Below are 11,144 nucleotides of genomic sequence, written 5' to 3'. Positions count from 1 at the left end.
AATTATGGGAGGGAATTATAACGAAGGCAGCTGGAGCTGCAGGTTAATTGGATTTTTCACCTCGACGGGACCGGATCTAAGTCGCCCATGGGCCGCAAATCTGCACATTTGAAGTTGGGGACAGGACAAAAGAGGCTGGGGGAAGAAAAGAGTGAGCAGTTAAAGGGTCCCCTTTGACTTCAAGAGTTTGGGAAGTTACTTTTGCGTTGCCAGTTAGTGTTTGTGGCTTGAGAGGTTTTGCTTTGCTTGTACACAGCCGCTTTCATCCACGTTGATGGCATCTATAATTGGCAGTGTTTCCCGCTCACAGGAGTTACTGCCGCGGTTGCTATTGCAGCCGCTATTGATAACCTCACAGAAATCCCAGAGGGTTTGAAATGGAACTTCTTAAACTGAACTTTCAACAATAAATGACTGCAGACTTGCAAAAATGGCCTCAGTCCTCTTCATTTTTGAACAAAATTATTGACTTATTTGGGCTGGAGGATTAAAAAATATACAGACACTCATTTTTTATTTTGGGATGTAGAATCAAAAAGTTAAGGAAGTGGTGACGATATGCACGTAATTATTACTTAATTTAAAGTTAATGAAGCTTGTCACCGTTGAGCTTGAACTGACGATTAGTTAATTAAATCTCTGCAAACACAAAAAAGTCTCATTGTTTTCTCGTCTCCCGACCAGTGATGACCCCAGACATGTAGGAGGAGGAGGCGTCTGGAAGTATTTTGGGAGGCAAGGGTCGGGTGGAGGGTGAGGAGGGGGGTTGGGGGTCAACAATTGGCCCGCACCTGAGAAACATATTGTGCATATGTGAGGGAGGGGAGGGGGCTGCTTGCTATAGGGGCCAGCGATTGTATCAGGGTGGCTGTGGTCCGCCTGTCCCCCCTTAGCAGCGTCCCTGCTCCCACAGAGGACACACACACGGGATACCTGCAGTGCATTCTGGGATTGGGAAGACATACACACTAACACACACTCACTCACACACACATAAAGTCTTTCATCAACAGCAAAACCTCTTTCATGCAGTTGCATCAGATCCCACGGAAATTCTTCAGATCCTGAAAATTACCTCTGACTCAACAATCATAAATATTTGGTGTTTGGTGGCACATTAGTCTCTGTTAAGTCAATAACACATCCGTCTTGAGCAGCTTCCCCCCGATTCTGCTGACAGTATTCTCCACCTCGGCTTCCAGGGACCGACCGGCTCCTCTGTGGGAGCAGGCGAGCTCTCAGCCCCTCGGCTCCTGGCCTACTTCTGAATCAATGTTTGACAAAGGGCGAGTCTCTCCCTGAGCAAAAGACGGGGAATTAGAGAGGCTCGTGCACGGTGAGAGGGCCACACGCAAAGCTGGAGGGTACCCAGGCCGCATTCCCTCTCAGACAAATAGCCAATCCAAGATCAGATTTCCCTGCCCTTAATAATGAAAATAAACCTGCTTACCAGCTGAGTTTGTCCACGTCTGAGGTCACTGTGTTAGGATAAACAAACTGCAGTTAGAGAGGGGAGAGCAAAGTGTTGGGAATCATTTGTTTTGTCTGCATTTGAGGAGAGCAGCTACCTACTTAATGTTAATGTGGAGTTTCTATTTCACAATTTAGACGGGATCTAGATGGAGAAGAGTTGTCATTATGTTTTTGGGTAAACAAACTGCTGGTGAGAAGCAGCTAATGTGATTTATGTGATGCAATGTGTTTGCTTTCAAAATCAATGAGCGAAGACAAGCTCAGGTTAGAAGAACTTTTGACGATGAGAGATTGAGTGTTTACTGCAGTGAAACTTCGAAGTCGAACACAGTCTGGACACAGAAGCAGGTTTCTCCTCTGTAAGTGTGGGATGAGCCGTCTCAGGTTATTCAACATGAATTCATTCTTTATAATGACTTTTGTTACAGATTACCATACAGTTTCTTGCTGTCTGACTGAATATGTCTTAATTATTAGAAAAGGATTCTTCTTTAAAAAAACATTACATATTCAGACCTCTGGGCTCTCATACAGATAAAATGATGCTGCAACTTTTACAATGCAAGATGGAAATCAATCCGATTTTTTCTCCACCGATTATTATGCACGTCATTATGTTTGCCATTTTCAACCGTCAACAGTCACCTCAACACTTGATTCTTAACTGACATTTAAGGGGTCTGTACAAGAGATCACGAAAAAAGAACATAATTCTTCTATGACAATTTGTAGCCAGACATAATTGCACAAAATGTCACATAATTGTGGAAAAAGTCAAAACAACACACAGCCCACACAGCATTATGTGCACCGGCTCTGACATAAAGCGGATTTTTGCAAAGTTCTGAGTCATTTCCTTCAATGCCAAATGGTAAACAGTGCAATTTCCAGCTACCCTGCTGAGAGCTGTCACTCTGTCTCAACTGGTGTTATATTAAAATGCTTCGTAAATTAGCACTACCTGAGGCATAAAACTGTACAAGAACTGACTGTGGGCTCCAGCAGCAGCAGCAGTGGCGGCGGCGGCAGCAGACATTAATTAGTGCAAATACGTGTCATACTTGGACATATTATGTGTAATATATTTCTACAACCGCAGCCAAGTGTAACATTGACCCCTTGTTAGGTCCACGGACACGTTTCCACTCCCACATGGCATTAAAGCCAACGTTTTACATGATTTCTGTAGTGCAGGCCTTTTTAATGGTGCCAGGACTAGTGTTCATTCAATAATATACTAAGTGGACAATGCTGTGAACCAGTGTCATTTTTGAACCTTTATTAGTGTTACAACCACACAGAGGAACATTTACAATGCAATTTTCCTACCTGAGTTTCTCATCTTTGAATCACATGGAAAGATTTGGCTTCTCTAACACATACGGTGAAATGAGTTCTCTCTACTCTGCAGCGATGGAAGAAAAAGCAGAACAAAAAGCAAATAAATCCCCCAGAAAACAAATTCTCCAATTTACCGTTCAAGGTGCTCGGGACTTACTTATAACCTGAGTCAAAGGTGTATTTTGTCCATAGCAGAATAATCAAACCTGTTTTCTCAAATAGTACCAAAAACACAAACCATTAAAAAGCAACTGGCATTTGACAAAAAATCTCACATTTATTTTATTTGTTAAACAAGTGTTGAACTTTACATCAGTCTTAAGTGATGAGCCCCTTGGTAACATGTTTACATAGAAAACATGAGCTACAGTACAGCATGTATACCAGTGCTGGAAAATATTCACACATTTCCCATTTATTTTTCAATAAATAAAATGTCCAAACCCAGGCGGAAGAACTACATTTATGATAAACTTTATTGTCAAAAGTCTGTCATTTGCGCGTGCCCATTACTCTGCCATGACTGTTAAAAAGATCTATTTCATTCAGAATTACACAAAAAAACTGTGCAATGCATAAATCACTTTAACTGGGTTTCTGCATTCCCATTCTACTAAAGTAATGATACTTTGGCAAAATCAAAGAGACATATTTCAATGGGCGATATCAATGGAAGTCAATAAGCAAAAAAACACTGTTCACAAGTGGAAAAAAGTGAGAATGAATCTTTGTAATTTGTTAAATCCTCCTTTCTTTTCATAAGCCATTACGTTCAAACATACTACCATGAATGAAGTGTTGGAACCATAAACACACCGTATAACATATGTGCAACTTCTACACAATAGTCTCTCAAACGTTAAATTTTGCAATTAAAAGGTTTCTTCATATTTATTGTTTCCCATGATTTTTTATTTTACACTAGCAATACAACAAAATATATATTTTAGCCATTTTCCTTGACAACAGTTCAATGTACAGTTGAGAAAATATAAGGCCAGGGGCTTGATTGCTAGTGGTTATACAATCCAAACTTCATGGTGATGGAGACTCTGGGCAACCAGGACCTTATATTCCTTATCTAACAGTCTGATCAGGAACATTTTACAAACAGAGTCCATGTCCTGGTCCAGGGGTGTTGTTTTGTTTACAATAAAAAAACAGGCTTCAACGAGGATGTTGGGGAGTGTATGTACAACCTTTTAACCGGGAAATTTCTGATCCGATGTCGCCAGTAATGTTTCTTTTGTTGTTTTTTTTTTTTTGTCTTTTTTTTTTATTTTCGTACCTTAAATTTCTCAATTATTCAACAGCAGCAGCACATTTAAATACATAGTTGGCTTGTCTCTTGAAATTGAAATTCGACTCTGCATTTTATGTACAGTCTCACTGGAACTTTGCACTGCCATTGCTGTGCACCAAGTCTGTTGGTCTGCAGGGAGGGTAAGAAGAGTGGCATGTCCGGGGAGGAGGAGATGGCGATGCGGCTGGCGGAGGAGGGTTTGTAAATGGCTAGTGTGTGTGACGGGACTTCTAGGCTCTCTTAAAAAACAAAACAAACACTTCCTTCCCTTCACGAGAGTGTCCTCCGAGAGGTCAGGGCTTGGAAAGGGCAGGAAGAGGTTGGGGGATGATTTAAATACATTTAAAGGCTTGTCACTAACTGCATCTGTCCTTCCCGTACATCGCCTTCAGGGATGCAGCCCTCTGTGGTGATAGGAATAATGTAACCATCGCTGCTCCCTCGGCCTATCTGGTAATAGGCTTGGAGCTGGTGGCCAGCCCCTAAGTTAGGCATGCTCTTGTAATAAACGTCCTCATTCTCGCTCCTCTTGGAGGGGGACAGGTCCTCCACCACTTCAGGGCTGCTCTCGGGGTACGGAGAGTCCCTCAGATTAGGCATACTAGTGTACAAGGAGTCTCTGTTTGGGGACTGCAGACTATCGTCAGGGTTGGTGGGTGTCAGCTGGCTGACAAAGGTATCAACTCCCCCATCGGTCCTCACCTTCTTCTGGGGTGCGTACAGAAGCGAGTGAGTCCGCTGGGGGATGAGCGGCGCCTCCAGCTCCTGCTGATGGTGCAGCTCGAGGCCCACCGCGTCACCCATGTGCACCAAAGACGAAGCGTCAGCGACGATAGCGTCGTCTTCGCTGCTGCTGCCGCCCACCACCGTCACCTTGGGCGGAGCCCGCTCCGCGTGGTGGTGATGGTGGTACTGCGGGGGCTGCTGGTGGTGGGGCGGATGGTGTAAACTGGGGTGCTGCTGCTGTTGCTGTTGGTGGCTTTTGTTACAGGCACGCAGGTTGTTGTGTACTAGCTCGGAGATGATCATTTTCTCGAAGGCAGCATCGTCCAGACTGAGGCCGCAGTCTACTACCTGCACGCTGTCGCCAAAGTCCCCATTGCGGAGTGAGTAGCTATTGTTAAAGTTACCATTTAGCGGTAGAGTATCCATTGCACTCGTATCCCTCACCGCATTGTTCAGTGAGTGCCCTGGAAAGAGAGGAACATGTGAGGGGATTTTACATTAGTCAACACCAGCAACCATTAAATAAAGGAAGTTTAATGCTGTTTAGGATGCAGTTTCACATAGAACTCAAGTCAAATTAAGCCATGCCGTAAATCCGTTAGTTAGGCACAATCCTTCACATACAGTGTGTAAGCATGCATTATTTGCAATGAGAAATCATTTTACTTTCTCACATATACAGTACATTTTGACTTTCCCTTTTCAAAGTTGCTTTATAATAAGCAGAGCATTGTGCATTTTAGTCTGCCACAAAAGTGACAAAGCAATGAAAAAGATCCCAAACAACATTAAAAAAACAAAACAAACTGAAACAGTAATCACCATCACAACACACCGGGCAAAAGTAGATGTCCACAAGTATGAAGCCACAAACGGGCAAGCTACAACACTTACAGGTTTTCTAGCAACTAATAGGTTGGATGTGCCAAGGGAAAGAAAAGGACAGAGATGGGAAAAGATGACATAGACAGAAAGGGAAAGTAGTCATGTATCAACATGGGACAGCCATCTTTGTTCTCACTACAAGGGGAGCCCACAAGCAGCACTCCACCATCACCACACACAGCAGGTGAAAAGACTCACTTTAGACAACTCACATCATGTCTGTCTGCTCAGGCTATCTGGTCTAAGAGCAGCTGATGTACAAAAGAAAGTAAAATGATTTATTGTAACATGAAGAAGAATCACTCAAAAGAACAACAAAACGTAAAGTAAAAGTCTTAACTGCAACTTAGCAAGAGCAAGGGTTCAGCAAATGAAACAAACAAGCATTAAATAGCTTTTACTTTTGTGAATTAAATGCCAACAGCGATTTTTTTGCAGCTATTTTTACTTTTGTTTGGTTTGTGCTGGTACACTTTCTGTCCATTAGTGGGCAGCTTGTGCACCCAAAGCTGGCAAAGGTCAGAGCTTGCCCGCAGCCCAACACTTGGCATCCGTCACAGTGACAGTTCCCAGCGAGACCCCGGTCACTAGCAGAACAGCTCAAGAATAACAGAGCCGCTGCAGAGGTCAGACGCAGTCATGTTAGGAATTTCTCAAAGCATGGAGGTCATGGAAAACAGCAGCCAAAAGGATAAATATTAGTTATGGCGTGATTGAGAGACGAGATAAAGGAAAAATGTGCTCTGCTGTGGGCTGACGTGCCTCCCTGCAGAACAGCAGATGTAAAAAATTAAGATGAAGACTAATGGGATACGTTTGTCTTTGTCAGAGAATAAAAATGGGAGTCATTGTGATTGTTGGAGGCTTGTTAAAAGCGCACTTCTTACAGGGCCGATTCAAAATGATGGCGAACGAAAAGAAAGTTCTGGGGGGAAAAAAAGGGGGAGCGAGGGAAAATTAAACAGCTGCTGCCATGACATCCATGTGTTCGTGCCTGCTAGGAGGCAATTTGGTGTCCAGACAGGTGTGGTCTGGAAAAGGTGTGAGGGGAATACTACTGGACACTGAGACCGCCGAATGCCACGGGAGGACAGACGTTTTGGGAGAAAAGACGAGAAAAGAAAAGAAAGAAAAAGAAACCTCTCTGATAAATGCTCCTTTCTGCCAGAGAAAAGCGACACATCTTTGTTTGGTTAAAATCACAAATTAAGCAGAAGAGAGAGAAGCAGAGTAATGGGCGTTTGCGATAAAGCTGTCAGATCCTGAAGATTACTTCAAATAGCGAAAGAAATCCTTTATTTCTTCTCAGATTAGAGTCGAATTTGGGTGGATAATTTTGTGAACCACTTGCTCACTGAGTGTGTGTTAATGGCCTAAAGTAAAACCAGTGATTGTGCCAGGGTTTTGGTTGTTTTTAATAAGCATGCTGAAAAAAATTTACATTTGATAGGCAAAGTTAAGTTTTACTCCCATACTTGTCTCTCTGTAGGTCACTAGAGGGAAGCACAAGGGAAAAGCACAAAACATGACAAAAGATGCCATTTCAGTTTCAAAATAGAAGAGCACACATAATCACAGCACAGTCTTAACAGTGTGATATATGCTTAAAAGCCATGTGCAATTGAGATATAGTGATTTTTAAAACGTTTTTATGGGTATCAGCTATTACCAAATACACCTGTACATAGACAACTTAATGCAAACGTTGCATTAAGCAGATCTGTGTTAAGTAGCACAGATTTTGCTTGCAGTTTAACACGTTTTAAGGGGAAAGCTCCCTCTAAAATACACAGAAAAAATAACAAACCTCCTGATAAGCTCAGGAGCATCAATCTTAATAATCATGCAGTTTAAACTAAAGCTTCAGGTCTACACCACTGTTTACATTATCGCTAGGCAGAACACGCAGTATCTCGTTCCCATCTTAATCATTGTGTCCCGTTCAGAGCTCGGATAAGAGAAATAAGAGAGCGCAGTCGGCGGGTCGAGACGGACCGCAAACATCTCTGTCCTGCACGAAAACATGCGCACGGGTTCACACACAGACACACACGTAATGTACGATGTCTACGTGCGACACACACGCACACACGCACTGCATCGAGACAATGATTCAGAAGGAAAGGCGATACTGCAGAACATCCTGCTTTTCATTTGGCCTGCTGTATACTCAACTGGAGAGACAAAGAGACAGAAGAAAGAGCAGAAAAACCTGAATGCAGGTGAAAGTATTAAGTAAGCACACCTGGCGAGTTAAACACTGGAGCCGTGGGGGTGTTACATACGACTGTCTCAGCCAGTAAGGTGTTATAAGGGTTGTTAGTGCCTTGTGGTCGAAGAAGAGGATTTGTTAGTAGATAATTCCCGCTCATTCCTGGAGTGGTAAGACAGAAGAGGAGCAGGTAAGTTTGGCGCAGTCAGCCGACAGAGATTGAAAGTTTCATGAAGAAAAGAAACATTTGCAGCAAGTGTGTCGTCTGAGGCATGTGGTTGAGAGTGCGGGGTGAAGTATGAGAGGTGGTGTCTGCAGGCCCTGCGCGTGTTTAACAGCTTTCAAGCTAATATGTTACGTGTGTTGCAGATCATTCATAACCCAATATTTTATAAAACAATTTTAAACCCGCTAAGCTCATTGTTGCCTCCTGTCATCAGCGCTTTTCATGAGTCATATTTACTTATTTTGAACAAATACCATTTTTCAAAAATAGCACCCGGCACGTCTGTGATTGGGAAAATGTTTGAAGCACGTCCAAATGTAAAATCTCCCCGAAGACAAAGAGCAGAATCCTTTCAAGTTTTGATATCAAAATCATTATTTAGACTCAAATTTCCTTCCAAACCTCATCTTCCTTTTGAGTTTTTCTTTTCCCACAGCTTGCAGTGTGTTTTAAGGATCTGAGGTATTTCCACTGCCATTTATCACCTGTGTTAAATGCCATCTATCATGTTGGGAGGTCTCCAGGGATGTTCTTAATGACAGGGAAGTGCTTCCGGGAGATAGAGCCCTCCTTTAGTGCACTGACTCGACAGGGTAACTAGGCTACTACACCCCGGAGTGATCAATATCCAACCTTTACATGAACATCTCCAGGAAACGGTAGTCTAGGAAAAAAAAAGCTGATCTATATTGTTACAGATTTATCAGCAAGTCAAAACGTGCTCCATGGCCCTGAGTGTAATGTTTTACCTCGTGGGAGTTGACAGCCAAAAAACAAAGAGGAGGAAAGGAGCGGCAGCGACAGAGGAGGGCGGAGGAGGGAGCGAAGTTAAACTACCTCGGTGTAAAACCCTCTTTTCCCTCGCATGCTTGGAAAGCCATTTCAGAGGCAGCAGAAAGCCTAACAACACACTAAGCACTCCAGGTCAGCCAGAGTTGAACATCATCTTCTCATCATCATATTTGTGCTCAAGCTAAATAATAAATGACAGTTTTTCCCCCTCCCTCGCTCATAAATCCCCCTGTAAAGTAACAGAGGTCACCTTATATGCCAGGCAACAAATGGCCGCTCTCTGCGTGTCGTTGCATGACTCAGTTTTTAGTTTTGTCTGTTTCCCCAGAGTCTGGGTATGAACTTTAGACAGCCCGCACTTAAATAAATAAAAAAAACCTTCTTCTAGCCTTGCCCCAATTCGGGAGTGACGTTGCCGGCCAGAATGATAGCGCACAGTGTTTGAGGACGGATTTTTGTAATCCTTCACTGGCAGAACAGAGAGACTAGACTAAAGGCCTAGATCCACCCCCCCCCTCTTTTTTTCACTGTACTGCTCTGTCTTTTCAAGCTCAAGGCATTCATTACTATTAGCAGAGTAGGATCCTCTATTGCGGCGTGGGATCATTGGAACTTGAAGGAGGTATTTTTAGCTGGATGATGAAATGTGTGCATAGGTGTGCATGTGGAGAGAAATGAGGTGTGAACTGACCTTGGTTAAGGGTGGAGGTGCTGTTGATGTCACCTGAGATAAAGGAGGACTCAGATTGCTTTCTTACGGTGTCATTCCACATTCTCCTGATACGACTCTGTCAGGTCAACAAGGGACAGTCATTAGGACTTTAAGCAAGCCCGCTCACCTTTCAGATCAACTTTCATTTATTTTCTACGTACATACTCACTATTACTCCTCACATGCCTACTAGGTATTGCAGTGAGGCAAAGGCGGTGCTAACTCATTTTACATAAGGCAGCTGTTGAACGACTTCAGCTCCAGTCATGAGCACCTTAAATTAGGCTGGAGGTTTGAGTGTGACAGGAGTGTTTCTCTATCAGCACAGTACTTCTGGAGCTATTGTCTAATAAGGCCTATTAGCCTTTAATAAGATAGAAATAAAGCAAATGTGTTGGGCTTTTTTCAATTTTGGCTTTCCCCACAGTAAAATGTGCTTGCAATGCTCTTCAAACAGCGCAGTACTATTTCCCATGCACATGACGTTAGTGAGAAAAAAGATAAAAGCAAGTGCTAAAGGGGGCAGAACAGAAGAAAGGTACTCATGCAGTACAGCAGATGCTGCTTGTAAAATGTGGCATAATGTTTGTGTCTCTTGATCGGCCTCTGAAACTAAAATGCACGATGGGCATTTTTTTTGGTTGGCGTAACTACATGCTCACGATGAAAGTAGATTCTCACGAGCAATTGTTTAAACTTTGGGGTTGTTAACAATGCAAATGAGCTGCACGATGATTGTGTGCACAGGAGACACTGTGTTCCTCTCTGTTTTGACACTCGGGGAGTCTTTGAGCGTGTGAAGCTGCTGGTCTACCTGTGTACCAGAGGAGTAGCGAGCGCTGGTCCGTGTGGTGGAAGTCTTTGCAGAGCCGTGCGAGCTCTCGGTCGGCAGCCCTCCGCAGCAGTACGTGTGGCGGAAGCACTTGCTGTACTCTTTGCGGACCTGCGTGAGCAAACAGCCCTGCGTTTACATACATTGTGGACTTTATGACTTAGCCAAGATCTTGAGGCAAGCCGTGTTTGTTCTTTATATCAGTGTGTGGCGCTCTGTGAATTCTTCCTGCCGGTGCAAAGGTCCATTCAAATTCAGGAGTGTTTCACCTTGAAGGAAAGACCGCCGTCTTTGAGCACTGCGGGCGGCAAGAAACTTACTTTTTTCTGGAGGAGGCAGTGGAAGATGAAGATAAACATTCCTTGGAAGGCGTTGAATATGGTGAAGAGGTAGGCCATGACAATCGAGGCCTCGTTGATGAAGAAGAGACCGAAGGACCAAGTGAGACCCAGCAGACACAGCAAAGCGAAGGCGCCCATGACCCAGGATCTGAAGGACGGTGGAAAGAAACAAAACAAACAAACACAAGAAGAGGACAAATCCGCATGAGAGGCATTTAGTGATCTGAGAGGATGATGAGTTGGATTTGCAATCACCATAAGTATGAAAAACTAGGAAAAAAGCTGTAAACCAGGTGAAAGG

The 11,144-nt window shown here is 43.5% G+C and overlaps 1 protein-coding gene across 9 annotated transcripts in view; it reads right to left on the bottom strand.

Annotated features, from left to right (window-relative positions):
- Positions 1 to 2,737: 2,737 nt before the first annotated feature.
- Positions 2,738 to 11,144, bottom strand: part of adgrl2a (adhesion G protein-coupled receptor L2a) — a 96,648-nt gene continuing 88,241 nt past the window's right edge. For 3 of the 9 annotated variants that reach the window (XM_041936025.1, XM_041936029.1, XM_041936026.1), the window contains 5 exons: positions 10,823 to 10,991; positions 10,485 to 10,613; positions 9,650 to 9,746; positions 7,204 to 7,221; positions 2,738 to 5,307 (listed from right to left, as the gene is read on the bottom strand). In XM_041936025.1, the coding sequence (XP_041791959.1) occupies positions 4,460 to 5,307; positions 7,204 to 7,221; positions 9,650 to 9,746; positions 10,485 to 10,613; positions 10,823 to 10,991 (1,261 nt within the window). In that variant the 3' untranslated portion in view covers positions 2,738 to 4,459. Of the gene's footprint in view, positions 5,308 to 5,926; positions 5,980 to 7,203; positions 7,222 to 7,973; positions 8,103 to 9,649; positions 9,747 to 10,484; positions 10,614 to 10,822; positions 10,992 to 11,144 lie in introns of all 9 variants that reach the window. The other 6 variants (XM_041936028.1, XM_041936030.1, XM_041936034.1 and 3 more) reach the window with 5 other exon arrangements.

The sequence above is a fragment of the Chelmon rostratus genome, chromosome 4, assembly GCF_017976325.1.
Source record: "Chelmon rostratus isolate fCheRos1 chromosome 4, fCheRos1.pri, whole genome shotgun sequence".
NCBI lineage: Eukaryota > Metazoa > Chordata > Actinopteri > Chaetodontiformes > Chaetodontidae > Chelmon > Chelmon rostratus.
This window is presented reverse-complemented; position numbering and strand designations above follow the sequence as displayed.